We start from the raw sequence: 15,113 nt of genomic DNA, 5'->3' as shown, positions 1-15,113 counted from the left end.
AATCCAAATTACAATAATAGGTAAGATACATTTTTGTTAATAAGGTACACAATTTCCCCTATAAGGCACAATGATACACAGTCAATCTTAGATCAATTAAAACCAAAAATACTGCCAATGTTGAAAAGTTACAGAAAAGGCTCAAATACTTCCTTAGGGCATATGAAGTCTGTTTCAAAATGTGATACTGTTGGCATTAGCTTGTTGTACTTGACGACTTAGTACAAAAACAAAATAATACAAATTTGCAAGTGGCCCATGCATCAAAACGCAGGCAATTCCACTTAGCTGTAAAGAAATGGATATGAGTCTCAGGTGACCAGACACCAGACAAGGGGCTCCACTAAAAGGAACGGACCGTGTCTGTACTCATACAGTGACGGAATATACAAAAAGAAAAAGACTTCAGAAGGCAAAAAGAGTTTAAGACTTCCCAGATAGAGTGTCGGAAGATTTGTCGGGCCATTCTTCGATCGGACTGATCTCGATGGGGTCGAACTGGGGGAAGACCACGAAACACAGCCTCTGTGCCACATAGGTCGCTGACTCTGTGAGAAAACAGGTCCCACGTTTAGCATCACAAAAAAGTGTCTGACCAGACCACTAACGAAGTATTCCTTTTAAATGCCATGTATCTGGGTCTACTTAAATAAAGAATGATTTATCACTTGTTATATGTAGGATTTAGGGAGTTTGAATACCATTAAATATATGTGGTTGAATTCAGAAATTCAGATATTTTGGGGGGCAAAGAAAGAGGCCAGGATTACTAAGACAAACATTTATTTGCAGGAGGACTCAAGAGGACACTCACCGATGAAGTCATAGATACACTTTGGCTTGGCTTTCCAGTGCACCCCCAGGAAGTAGACTGGTACACCAGTGAGCATGATGACCAGCCCAACACCACACACTACAGGCTCAGAGTACAGGCTGAAGCCCAGTAACAGGGCCCAGAACATCAGGTAGGTGATAGGGACAAGTAGGTTTACCTGATGAGGAGGGATGAGAACAGATTTGTTTTTATAACGAAGAGAGTGTCACATGACGTCTCACCTTCCAATTAATCACCCTAGTGGGGAGGACAGAGGAAAATAGCTGCTTCTACTCTGTTTTCAACAGTTGATGAGAACAGGTTCACTGTGTTTCTGTAGTTTCCTCTTATTTGTCAATTACTGGGTCAATCATTTATCTGAGAGGGGCCATGATTGAACCATGCCTGGATTAATAATACCTTAATTGGTCTGTAAAGTTTGGGCTTCTTCCATCGGTAGTAGAGCAGGCCTGCGATGGTGACTCCATAGGAGAGGTAGTTGATGAAGGACACATAGTTGATCAGGTTGTGTGTCTCTCCTATACACAGGATTACAATGGTGGCAGTACACTGAAAGTCAGAGAGAGAGAGAGAGAGAAAGAGAGAGAGAGAGAGAGAGAGAGAGAGAGAGAGAGAGAGAGAGAGAGAGGGGCCATTATTGAAGACATAAGGTAGAGGGGTATAGGACCTGCATGTTGGCCACTGAGTGTTGTTTGAGAAAAAAACATACAGTAAAGACGTAGTAGTGTTAGGCAGTCTTACGCAGCAGAGGAGAGCAGGGATGGGGGTGCAGTTCTTAAAGTGGATCATGGCCAGCAGGCTGGGAAGATGTCCCTCTCTGGCCCCAGAGAAACACAATCTAGAAAGACAAATAAAACATAGAGGGCTTATAGACCCATGTACAATCATTTCATTTACTTAAAAATCATGCACACGCCTCCGTTTCTATGGCTGTGTCTCAATCCAAAAGCAGTATCCTTGTGAATTGAATCACAGCCAGCCTAGAGGACATCTTCCCCAGGGTTGACCCCCTCACCTAGAAGATGTGAAGAGGTAGCCGTTGATGCCTCCAAACGTAGACAAGGCTACAGAGATGGGCATAATGACAGAGAACATCCCCAGGAGCTTCTCTCCAAATGTCTGCAGCAGAACAAGAAGGTTTACATTTAGGACTCAATACAAGCCAGGGATAACTCTTGATGTACAGCAAGTATTTTTTCGAAAATGATTAAAGGGCATCTCTATGTGAACATGCATTGAGTTGAACATATATTAAAGGTCAATGAATCAAATAATGACACCATTAAAGTACCAGTACGCCAGGAGGTTTCTGTCATGTTACAAAGCAAAGCCAACAGCGTTACTCACGACGGCCACAGCGTTGGATGAGAGCAGCTCCTCGGGTGACATGGCGGAGAAGTAGGCGATGTTGGTGAGCGTGTACACAAAGGTCACCAATGGGATAGAGATGTAAATGGCACGAGGTAGGTTCCTGATGAGGTAATCCATACAAAACACAAACTACTGATGAGGTCATCCACACGGTACACAAACTACTGATGAGGTCATCCACACGGTACACAAACTACCGATGAGGTCAACCACATGGTACACAAACTACCGATGAGGTCATCCACACGGTACACAAACTACCGATGAGGTCATCCACACGGTACACAAACTACCGATGAGGTCATCCACACGGTACACAAACTACTGATGAGGTCATCCACACGGTACACAAACTACCGATGAGGTCATCCAACGGTACACAAACTACCGATGAGGTCATCCAACGGTAGACAAACTACCGATGAGGTCATCCACAAGGTATACAAACTACCGATGAGGTCATCCACATGGTACACAAACTATCGATGAGGTCATCCACACGGTACACAAACTACTGATGAAGTCATCCACGCGGTACACAAACTACTGATGAGGTCATCCACGCGGTACACAAACCATTGATGAGGTAATCTACACTGTATACTGTACAAACCATGCAATCAACACACAGTCTCATAAATCTTGCATTGTTGGGAAAATAAGAAGGCAGCTGATATGCAAAATATAACTCTATAGAATGTAAAATTGAACTATATCACTTTTCTTTCATTGATATACTACCATAACATCCCAACATACTGTGCATCACTCCACAATGCTTGCTTTCATGCATTCACAGCCAGACTGCATATACAGTACACAGCATCGGATTGATTAATTAAAATAGAATAGAATAGAACGCAAAGGAAAATAATGTTCGGTGAACCAGATGCTCACCGTCGTGGTTCAACCACTTCCTCTGTGACATAGTTCAGGAAGTTCCATCCACTGAAGGCGAATGAGGCCTGGAGGAAAGCCAGAGCGATCTGCCCAACCGAGGGCGTCATGCTGAACTCAAAGGCCACCTGAGGCGTCAGTCCCTCGTAGTTACCTGGAGAAGTACCAATTCACCATCAATGTCTTTGGGGTTGTTTTAGGGAAATAGCATGATATTCTCTTTGATCATTAAAAACATCTTACATGGGTAAATATCACAGACGCGCAACGTCCTATTAGTTTGTTTAAGGTGCTATTGACCTTCGGCACCTGGGTCATGTTCAGTAGGCACAAAAACGAAGAAAGCAGTCTGAAACGGGGACGTACTATCTGAACTTGCTAAATAAGAAACCTTAGTTTTTAGTTGCAAAACGTCTTGCATGACCCAGGATTGCTATAATGAAAACCATTCTAGAGAGAGGGTGAGTGTGTGTGTGTCTCACCCTTGCAGATCTGCACCAAGCCGACAACTATGATGAGACCCAGGGCCGCCAGCTTCCCCACCGTGAAAACATCCTGGATCCTGGTGGCCATACGCACACTGGAACAGTTCACCCAGGTCAGGAACACTGCAGACACAGACAAACGCATGCACACACACGCACAAATACTTTAAAGTAACTGTCCAGTGAAAATCTGACTTTTAAAACGTAATATTCTGTTAACTTATACCCAAATAATGTTGTTGACTCGTCCTATACTCGTATTTGTGGCCAAAGCAAAATTGGAGAAAAAACACTTAAAAAACTCCACCTCAAGCTTGTATCTCAAAAATGCTTGCTATTTCCTCATAGAGGATGATGTCATCCTCCTTAGGAGGATGAGCTGGCCAATCAGCAGTCTACTAGCATTCATATTTTTTATGATCGGTATACGGCCACACCATTCTGTTATTGGGGTACGCCCACACCATTCCAACACAGAAAAGCTGCTTTTTAACATACTTAATAAATACACATTTGGAAAGAAAACTATTGCACTCATATTGAAATTAATTATAGGTCATATTTCATAGAAATCTGGAAACACTGGACAGTTACTTTAAGGCAAGCATTTAACTGAGAAAAACGAAACACTATTTAAACCCAGGTATAGTAGCCTAAGCAAGTTACATACAATGATTAGTCAGAAGTCATGTTTGTCCTCACATAGGGGAGCTCTTGCCCAATCGGAATGTGGCATTAGGGATGCCAGCCAAGCCGTGAGGTGCACAGTAATGTGACATGTTCTCTCCCAGTCATTCAGGGCTCACGCCTAGGTACATGGTACTGGTGGGGCGGCAGCGGCCTAGCAGTTGCCATGGCAGACCGGAATGTGGGAAATGGTAAGGCAAAGGGGTGGACATGATTGTTTCACCTCATCCATCACTGTCATTGGCTTGCCTCTCTTTCTCATGGTGGCCTGGCTCTTACACACAAAGGGTAGGTGTCAAGGCCCCCAAAACAAACCGCTTCCGATGCAACAGAACAAAACCCAGAGAGGACAGGCAGGCAGGCAGGTCCCTGAAGAGGCTGAGAGAAAGCTCACGTTTTCTCCAGATCGTTGGCATCCAGTCCCCCAAAAAACAAGTGAGAATAATGGCCCCTAAAAGCAGGGATCGCACTAAAAAACCTGTTGTTTCACCTCATGGGCCACAATGCTGTTGGCTTGTTGGCTTTTCCGCAGCTCAATCATGGTACAATGGGGGTTTTGTGTGTTCTTCTCTACTTCATGGGGTTCAGTGGAGGTACAGTGGAGGTCCCCTCAAGCTTGGTGCCAAGTAATTAGTAATACTAGCATGTCCAAATTGTAGATAGAGTGAGGGGTGCAACCCAGTGAAAAGCAATACACAAATCACAGGCGACAAAATTGGCTCTAAGTTCAGCGAATGGGACAGACACTGTACTTGACATTGAATTTAAGTCCACGTTCCCTCAGGTTCACAAAACTGGTTGCAATTACATCATTCGGATGTCTTTTGTGGCGTCATGGTCAACTTGGTTGTAAAATTATGTTTTTAGATGTATTTTTAGCGACCAATAAAAGGATGTCTATAACCATATAAAAAACAAATGTCTCCTTGGTAAAGAACTTAAAACTAATTTACAACCAGAGAATGACGTAACTAGGACATCCCATGGCACATTTTGCCCATTGGGATGATTTTATACATACTTTAGAAACTGCACTCTTCATCAGTCTTTGTTCGCTAACTTTCCTGCTCACTCCTTCCCCTCCTGTCTCCCCCTTCTATTTTCTATTTGACACACCATGCATTTTTTTATATTCCTGTCTCCACTCTGAGAGTTTTAAAAGGCTTAGAGGCAATGGTTACGTAAGATATATTTTACTCTGTTGCATCAGATAAACTTCCCATAAAACATAGCACACCCACACACACAGTCAGACACACGGTGCAGTACTCACATAGACAGACTGTTGACAGCAAGCGTGTGGCCATGTAGGGAGGGACACAGTCGGGGAAGACAGGCTGTAGGACATAGTTAGAGAAGGTGAGGGCGATGACAGCCAGGGTAGTGGGGTACATGATGAGCACCGCACTCCACAGTAGAAGGAACCTAGGATGGGAAAGAAACAGAATTGAACATAATTTTATTTGGGGTAAAAAGTAATGCATAGGCTACATCAACAATATGTGAATTTGATCTCAGAGGATAGCACATGAAAGCATCAATTAAAAATGTATTCCCACAGTAGTCTGCTTTGATCCAACCTAATGTTACGTATTTCATAATAAGCTTGCAAACTATACACATTCGGTGTGATATAAACTGTAGGTGTGGGAGACAGAGGTACCAACCCAACAAGGCCTCCAAATATTTCTGTGACGTAGGAGTAGTCCCCCCCTGACTTGGGGATGGTGACCCCCAGCTCAGCATAGCAGAGGGAGCCCAGGGCAGCTATACATCCCCCTAGTATCCACACGATCAGTGCTAGACCCACTGAACCTGAGTGCTCTAGAACACCTTTAGGAGAGATGAAGATTCCAGAACCTATGATGTTCCCTGTGGAGAGGGAGAAGGTATTACTAGAATGCATACACACAAAAACAAGCAATGGAAATATTGTTTAAAAAAATAATATGTATATATATATATATATATATATGACTATTATAAAATCCTATAAAGCTGTATCATGTGTTAATCAGTTACTGTATGTTAAAAGGTTTTTGTAAATCTGTCGATGTGCCCTTGAGCAAGGCACTTAACCCTAATTGCTCCTGTAAGTCGCTCTGGATAAGAGCGTCTGCTAAATGATTAAAATGTAAATGTAATTAAACAATACATTGAGATCTAAACAATAGATATATCGCAGTGTGTAGAAAAAAGGGACATTATATCATCTGGTTTATACACTTACCCATGAGCTAGCTAAAGGGTCCTCATTGATTTATCCTCACATCAACCCTGAAACGATATGGCTTTCTATTTTCAGATATACTTGACAAAAATATCCTCCCTGATAATCATTACAAGTTAACACATCGTCCACAGAGGACCTCAGAAATGGAACAATCATACTGTTGATGTGAGTGAACAGAGCTTTGGGCAGGAGATCAAGCAGTCAGAGTAGGAAGTGCTACCATCTAACCCAAGGGGCTTGCTTCAACATCAACCACACTCATTGAAGTAATACAATGATCTGGGTTACAATATGGCTGTACCATGTCCAAGGGAAATGGCCCCATTGAAAAGTAGTGCCATTATGGAATTGGGTGCCATTTTAGACGCAGACCAAGTGTATCCCAACCAACACATTCAGGGTAGAGCACTCAGAGTAGCACAGCAGAAGGCAGCCAAGTGGCACAGACCTCGATTACATAACTGGGCATAAATTATTTACTCTTTAACTGTCGAGCTCAGGCATGAGCCATCCGCGAGAATTGAATTCAACTCATCTTCTGCATTATTTCTAGACTCTACACGGCCGGCTTTCATTTAGGTTTGTGCCCCTGTCAGAAATGCTAAAACTGGGAGTAAGATGTATAACTTTGAAACAACAGGGTGGATGCCAGCATGGACTTCCTGGTCTGGATTGTTCAACTTGTCCACTCACAGTTGGTGGTCTGTACTGTGTCTCTCTTCTACACATGCAACGGTGCATCAATGTGTGTACTATTTTCTATGATTGTGTTTTGCTTTGTGTATATTATGGTGTACAGTGATGTGTGTAGTGTATATTGATGTGTATTGATGTGTATACAGGGCTCATCTGTGAAAGAGACCTTGGTCTCAGCATGACTGTCGAAATAAAGGATGAAATAAAAGAAATCAGCATTCTGTGGTTGGAAAGTCCTTCCAGGAGGCAGAAGCCTGAGTCAAAGGGATTTTCACATTTTCTCCTATTTTAGAGGTCTTAATCCAGGACCAATCTTGATAAAAAACAACTGCACTAATGTAACTAATCAAAAGCCACAAGAGTAGGTCAGGGCCTGCTGTGAGTAAATGTCATTGAAAAACATCACTGTCAGTAGAAATGGCATAGAACATAGGCCTATTCTTTCAGTTTAATAACCATTTTACAGTAACTCTAAAACTAATTTTAACAGTCAAGTCAGAACATATGTAATAATTGCAACAGACCATGCTGAAATCTTCAGCATATTTATCAGCAGTCTGAAAACCAAAACCACCTAAAATTGAATTTATTAGTAATGATAAATATGCGTCTTCCAGACTGTATAGTGGGATTGACCCTTTTTTAAATGTATTTTTACCTTTAACTAGGCAAGTCAGTTAAGAACAAATTCATATTTACAATGACGACCTGTAATCAATGACAGCGTAAATTTAGGATTACCCAAAGTCAGTAATGTAATCTGATTACTTTGACCTGATGAGGATCCATCTAACACATTTGGCGTGTCATTATACTGGTCTCTGACTTGTGGTCAGACTTGCTCAGGTGGAACAAACTTAAACTTGCTCATTTTTTTCAATGCTGAATTGAATGTCATTGAGAAAACAGAAAGGTGTCATAATGTATTTTTTGCAAACATCCTGAACATTTGAATTTAAAAGTAATCCAATAAGTAATCTAGTTTTTCAAAAGTGTCTGTAATCTGATTACAATATTTTTTCCTGGTAATGTAACTGATTACAGGTAGTATTTTTTGTAGTCAGATTACATGTAAATTAGCTTACTCCCCAACCCTGTGTAGGTGACACTTGGGTTTATATCTTAATTTGCACCCTTCAACAAGCAGATTAGATTTATTAAAGCAGTCCCTGCCATTTCTTCTGCTTCAGCAGAAAATTAGCTTCTGCTTGACAACCAATGTGCTACTTGACTGACTTAATATATTTTGGCCACGTAAGCATTGAGGTAGACATTTAATGCAAAAAATGTTGTAATGTAACCGCACGATCAGCTCAAATAGTACTATATTCTTAGCATCACAGGTGAGAAGATGGGCCTATTTCTAAACATTACAAACTTTTGACTAAATATAGGATATTGACTTGAATAATAGGCCTATATAATACATCATTGGGAAACTAATGTTTTATTCAGCAAGGGCAAATGCTGTAAATTGCAAATGTACAAAGTTATTTTATAAGGTGCGCATTCGAATAAAACAATGAACAAACACCCCTATGTAATAGTCTCTAAAATGCAATACACTTTTACCAACCTTACCTATTATTATGGTACAGGCGCTTAAAAGTCCTATTTCTTTTTTCAGAGTCACTCTATCAGGGTTTTCGTCACGCTTGTTGTTCACATCTTTCAAGATCTTCAGCGCAGCCAACGGCTCTTGCCGTGAGCAGATACTTCTTTTCCGCTTTTCTCCATCCATGTCTGCAACCATATCAAAGGCTTTCTCGAATCCCTCTCTTGAACTCACACACAGTATTGATGCACACTGAATAGGGTGCGCTTGCGCAATAATCTGCCGCTGTCCAGGGTAGAATGCTAACTACCCTACTCTCGTGCCATGGCCCACCAAGTACTTGAGCGTCGCTGCGCAGGACTTTTCGTACAATCACTGAAACTCATTCGAAGATCCCCTCGAACTTCGAAGTCCATAGTTTCACCATAAATATCTTTGGTTATACCAAATGTTCTGTTTCAATACCAGACATGATAGGATGGCATGCTTTTTAGCAGAGGCTTGCATGCTTCATAGTTTGGTGTACTCTCCTACTTGAGTAAGCCCCCCATCTTGAACAAAACCGTGTGCATAATCTCGACTGCTCAGTGTTCATGCCCCCCTTCCAGAGTACACACATCCACATCATCAATGTTCTCAACTATTATTAATAGGGTATTCCATCTTGTGAATTGCAAACAGTCTTATATAAAAACATAAATGTTAAAAACAATTATAAAACTGTGACCCCAGTAAACATAAGTACTCCATTTTGGAGTAATTGAGTATACTAAATTATTGACCAGATAATCAATATTTCAAAGGGGGTGAAAGAGCAAACCCAATAATGAATTTAACAAGCATTCACACCATCTACTGTGCCTGTATATTACTACAGTACAAATTGATCTCAAACTGACTCAATAAGCCTACTCTTCAACAAAATTACTATTTTCAATTGTAGGGGAAAAAAAGAGCATAAATAGATTACAAAACATGACAGGAATTTCGCAAAAACATTTTTTAATTTTTTAAAACAAATTAAAATAATGTATCTGCTTTATAATAGTGTACTTGTGAACATATTTTAGCAAATACTTTACTCAGTGTACATTTCATGTTGTATACATTCCCATTCACACAACTCTGCCCCTCTGTTTCCTCTTGTATCTAAAATTTGCCTGTCATGTTACATTGCTGCAACTCTGAACAGCCTACTGATGAGAGAGACCACATTTGAACCGTTCGGGAGAGGAAACCCAAAGAGAGGAGGGCTCACGCCTCTGCTCCACCAGCGCACGCATCCCAAAAGAAGGCCTTCATGCTTCCCTTCCTCTCTAAAGGACCCTAGTGGAATTTAGGAAGTCAAGTTGAGCGGTCGTACCGGGTCTTTTCTCTGCCTCTCTTGCCAACACCACAGACTGGCGCAATAAAGGGCCTGGATTCAGCTGATCCTGTTAGAAGGCCAATAAATCGGCCAGCTGCTTTGTGTGCAGGCAGGGAGGGAGGAACGACGAACACTGCCAGCAGTGTGCTGTGACGCTTAAAGGAGGAAGCCGAGCAGAAAACCAATACATCACAGGAGCCACTCTGGGTAACTGGATGGTGGACAGAGGGAAGGAGTGAGAACAAAGCAAGAGAAGACTTCTTCAACTGACTGCCTTTTAACTGCCAGCAGGGTATTATCTCATTGTGAAGTGCAAACGTTCACAGCATCACACTGGGTCAAAAGTTAAGATGATGCACTGAAATTAAATAAATATACTCTAATCGGTCAAAAGTTTTAGAATACCTACTCATTCAAGCGTTTTTCTTTGTTTTTACTATTTTCTACATTGTAGAATAATAGTGAAGACATCAAAACTATGAAATAACAGATATGGAATCATGTAGTAACCAAAAAAGTGTTCAACAAATCAAAATATATTTTATATTTGCGATTCTTCAAATAGCCACCCTTTGTCTTTATGACAGCTATGCACACTCTTGGCATTCTCTTAACCTGCTTCACCTTAAATGCTTTTCCAACAGTCTTGAAGGAGTTCCCACATATGCTGAGCACTTGTTGGCTGCTTTTCCTTCACTCTGCGGTCCGACTCATCCCAAACCATCTCAATTTGGTTGAGGTCAGGGGATTGTGGAGGCCAGGTCATCTGATGCAGCACTCCATCACTCTCCTTCTTGGTAAAATAGCCCTTACAAAGCCTGGAGGTGTGTTGGGTCATTGTCCTGTTGAAAAACAAATGATAGTCCCACTAAGCCCAAACCAAATGGGATGGCGTATCGCTGCAGAATGCTGTGGTAGCCATGCTGGTTAAGTGTGCCTTGAATTCTAAATAAATCACAGTGTCACCAGCAAAGCACCCTCACACCATAACACCTCCTCCTCGTTTTACGGTGGGAAATACACATGCAGAGATAATCCGTTCACCCACACCGCGTCTCACAAAGACATGGCGGTTGTAACTAAAAATCTCCAATTTGGACTCCAGACCAAAGGACACATTTCCACCGGTCTAATGTCCATTGCTCGTGTTTCTTGGCCCAAGCAAGTCTTTTCTCCTTATTGTTCCTTTAGTAGTGGTTTCTTTGCAGCAATTCGACCATGAAGGCCTGATTCACACAGTCTCCTCTGAACAGTTGATGTTGATAGGTGTCTGTTACTTGAACTCTGTGAAGCATTTATTTGGGCTGCAATTTCTGAGGCTGGTAACTCTAATGAACTTATCCTCTGCAGCAGAGGTAACTCTGGGTCTTCCATTCCTGTGGCGGTCCTCATGAGAGCCAGTTTCATCATAGGGCTTGATGGTTTTTGCGACTGCACTTGGAAGAAACTTTCAAAGTTCTTGAGATTTTCCGGATTGACTGACCTTCATGTCTTAAAGTAATGATGGACTGTCGTTTCTCTTTGCTTATTTGAGCTGTTATTGCCATAATATGGACATGGTCTTTAACCAAATAGAGCTTTCTTCTGTATACCCCCCACCTTGTCACAACACAACTGATTGGCTCCAACGCATTAAGGAAAGAAATTCCACAAATTAACTTTTCAGAAGGCACACCTGTTAATTGAAATGCATTCCAGGTGACTACCTCATGAAGCTGGTTGAGAGAATGCCAAGAGTGTGCAAAGCTGTAATCAAGGCAAAGGGTGGCTATTTGAAGAATCTCAAATATAAAATATATTTTGATTTGTTTAACACTTTTTTGGTTACTACATGAGTCCATATGTGTTATTTAATAGTTTTGATGTCTTCACTATTATTATACAATGTAGAAAATAGTAAAAAGAAAGAGAAACCCTTGAGTAGGTGTTTCAAAATTTTTGACCGGTAGTGTAAATAAAACAAGCAAACAAAGACTGTCCTGTCCAAATGTAGTAACACTCATAAGATCCCAAATTGAGTAAAGTGAACATATTTGAAGTCATCTAAAAAATAAAAACACTGTAGTTCCAGTTCTTAAGAATGGGTGAGCTGAGGTAGGAGTCAATTCATTCAGTCAATTCATGCTTTGGCCAGCATGCCAGTGTTAGTTCCTGTTGGATTGGGTTGGGAAGGGATGGTGTCACAGAGAGAAGTAACTGGCCAGGGAAGGCTCCACGCAGCCAGCCCAGGTCACATGATCAGACTGTGCTTGGGAAAGAAGGACTTCGACAGCTGTGCCAAGAAAGTGCTCCTTCATTGAGGCGGAATGCTTTAGTGCAAATGGATTGAACTAAGCCATTTCTATTGGAGTTAAAAGGTTTCCCATGTAGGCTCTAACATGGGTTGGAAAAAGGTCCCCATATAGTATTACCATTTGCACCTGCTATCAGTTCAAGTAAAACAGTCCTTGGTTAAGGTTGTATTATTCCAATGGAAGTTTATGAATTGTTCTGGATGAGGGAAGGGCATCTTCTACTCCATCTAGTGGTCAGTTACACACACACTTCCAATGTAGCTCTGCAATGTCTTGTGCAACAAATGCTATTCGTGATCCTTGGGACCTCCCCCATTGAAGTTGACATTTACAATGCTTAGGGTAGGGACATCCCAAGGATACCAGATAGCACTGACACATATTATAGGCCCGTGGGGCCCAAGAACTGCAACACATCTTTGTATACACAGAGAGCCACCAAAGCATTATGTTTGTATAAACAAGGCTTGTATCATAGAGATGTGAAGAAAAAACGATAAATTCCACTACATTTCCAACTCGGGAAGTCTCTTTAGCTTTACAGCATTGTGTCAGGTTCACTGTTGCCCTCCTTACACACTTGAACATAAAACAAGTAATGATTTGTCAATGAGCTGTGCTGTCAGAGTCAGACCAATGGGTTGTGGAAGAAGTGGTGTATGTGATGAGCCGTGGCCTGGCCCACGATGTGTTCCAGTTCATGCGTTCCTGCGTTGCACAGCTGGTGGATACTTGAGTAGTGCTGGAGCAGGGCCATGGCTTTGACCTTCCCTACCCCAGGGATTTGCTGAACCAGGGACATGACCAGGGGGTCTAGCAGCCGAGACACACTCCTCCTGCGGAACGGGTTGTCTTTACTTTCCCCGTGCACCTGCAGAGGACACAACTCATCAGTCAATCATCATCATCATGCATGGTTAGACTATTTTTTAAATTATTTTTTAACTCTGCATCCTTGGGAATGGCTCGTAAGCAAGCATTTCATTGTTAAGTCTACACCTGTTGTATTCGCCCCATGTGACAAATACAATTTCATTTATTGAGTTCTAAATGGCTGTATGCCAGTTTTAGTTTAACACATATTTATGTAAGCAGGAAAATATTTGTGAAGTGACAATGCTAAACAAAACTCTTCAGTCGTTTTCTCTTGTGTGAAAGTATGACTTACTATCTGTGTGAGTAGCTGGGAGGCTTCTAGCTGGCTGGCAACAGGTAGCAGTGTCAGGCCAAGCTCAAACACCACAAACTTCTGCATGGCAGAAAAGTACTGTTCGCTGAGCCGGGTCTTCTCCACCACCACTATGCCCTGGAGGCTGCTGTTGGCCTGTAACAGAGAGGGAGAAATGATTAGAACATCACCAAGGAAAAATTGAAGATGTAGCATGTACATAAAAATATTATATATCAATAGTTCAGCTTTACAATCAACAGTGGCTATGTGAACTGGATTATGCTTTAGGATGTATCAGCATAATCAAGTGTGTAGTAGTAGTGTAGTGCAAAACACCTAAAGGTAGACTTACATTTCTAAACCGCACAAGTTTTCTTTTGTAGTTGTTTCCAGCCACAATGTCAGTTTCAGAGACATACAAGATACAGCTCTTGTTAGATAGATGAAAGTCCACCACGCCAAGTTCTTCTTCATATATTGTTTTCACACTTCCAGTTCCTGAAAGTCAGGAATTCAACGACACCATGTTCAGAATGTAACAAACGAGAAGATACTTTATTTAATCACTCAGTATTTACTAGCTAATAATCATGTCTTCTGTTAAACAGACATGGAGGGACATTGTGCGTTAACAATGGGGTGCCTGCCGGTAGTACCGATTGTTTGTTCCTACTGGTAACGTTAGCTAGTGGTGTATCGATTGTTTGTCTTAACTTGTCTGTAAAATGTAAATGTATTTCAGTTGTAATGTAACGTAATTTCACTGACGTGTAACTAATAAAGTAAAGACAGACTGACTGAAGTTGGGCTTCATGGGCTGAACTAACTAACGTTCGCTGGCTAACTACACGCTAAATTGTTTTTTTGTTTACAATGTTAACTATCTAACGTTGGCTAGCCAACACTTAGCCACAGGTTAGTTAATATAATAGTTGCCTTAGCTACTGTATCCGGTAACTTTGGTAAGCGACTTCGCTACTGTACCTTTCAAACTTTGCACGAGGACAGAGCCTCGCCACTTCTCGTTGGCAATAACATGCCCATACGGGGGAACGGCGTTCACAAAAACTGGAGGTTTTATCTCCATTTTCACAACGATATGTCAGCTCTTTATTTAAAACAAAGTTAGCTTGCCTCCAAATTTTCAAATATCTCCCTCTCTCGGCTGCGTCTGATCCAATCAGTAAACAGCGCGATAGCGCCCACTATGGATATGGAGTGTAAACGCACGGAGCCTCAACACTGGAGTTATAGCGCCATCCTGTGGACTACCAACTATATTGAAGTGTAAACTTTGCGGTCGTGCTGATGCGCAGTCTTTACATCTGCGCGCTCGGAATCCATTGAAACAGGTATGAAATATAGCTACCCAACCTCGAACGGAATGCGATACTGTACCAAATATTATATATCTTATTGTCTAGACTTCGCCTCTTCCTATCTGACTGTACTCATGACAGTCATGTTGGGCAAACTGCACATGACAGTGTGAGCTTGATACGTTTGAACCTCATTGATTTGAC

The 15,113-nt window shown here is 41.6% G+C and overlaps 2 protein-coding genes across 2 annotated transcripts; both read right to left on the bottom strand.

Annotated features, from left to right (window-relative positions):
- Positions 1–423: 423 nt before the first annotated feature.
- Positions 424–8,957, bottom strand: LOC311134428 (asc-type amino acid transporter 1-like; the record flags this gene model as incomplete). Its single annotated transcript, XM_084168108.1, has 11 exons — positions 424–548; positions 815–992; positions 1,235–1,384; positions 1,577–1,673; positions 1,851–1,954; positions 2,183–2,306; positions 3,104–3,257; positions 3,586–3,711; positions 5,549–5,700; positions 5,943–6,147; positions 8,786–8,957. The coding sequence occupies 11 exons, from the start codon at positions 8,955–8,957 to the stop codon at positions 424–426; spliced, it is 1,587 nt and encodes a 528-aa protein (XP_084024234.1).
- A 4,090-nt stretch (positions 8,958–13,047) lies between these two features.
- On the bottom strand, positions 13,048–14,677 carry LOC311134898 (Fanconi anemia core complex-associated protein 24-like; the record flags this gene model as incomplete). Its single annotated transcript, XM_084168665.1, has 4 exons — positions 13,048–13,290; positions 13,588–13,743; positions 13,943–14,088; positions 14,575–14,677. The coding sequence occupies 4 exons, from the start codon at positions 14,675–14,677 to the stop codon at positions 13,048–13,050; spliced, it is 648 nt and encodes a 215-aa protein (XP_084024791.1).
- Positions 14,678–15,113: the final 436 nt, after the last annotated feature.

Source organism: Coregonus lavaretus (assembly GCF_964263955.1).
Source record: "Coregonus lavaretus genome assembly, chromosome: 9".
In the NCBI taxonomy this organism is placed as follows: domain Eukaryota; kingdom Metazoa; phylum Chordata; class Actinopteri; order Salmoniformes; family Salmonidae; genus Coregonus; species Coregonus lavaretus.
Note: the sequence above shows the minus strand (reverse complement) of the source record. Positions and strands in the feature narration are given on the sequence as shown.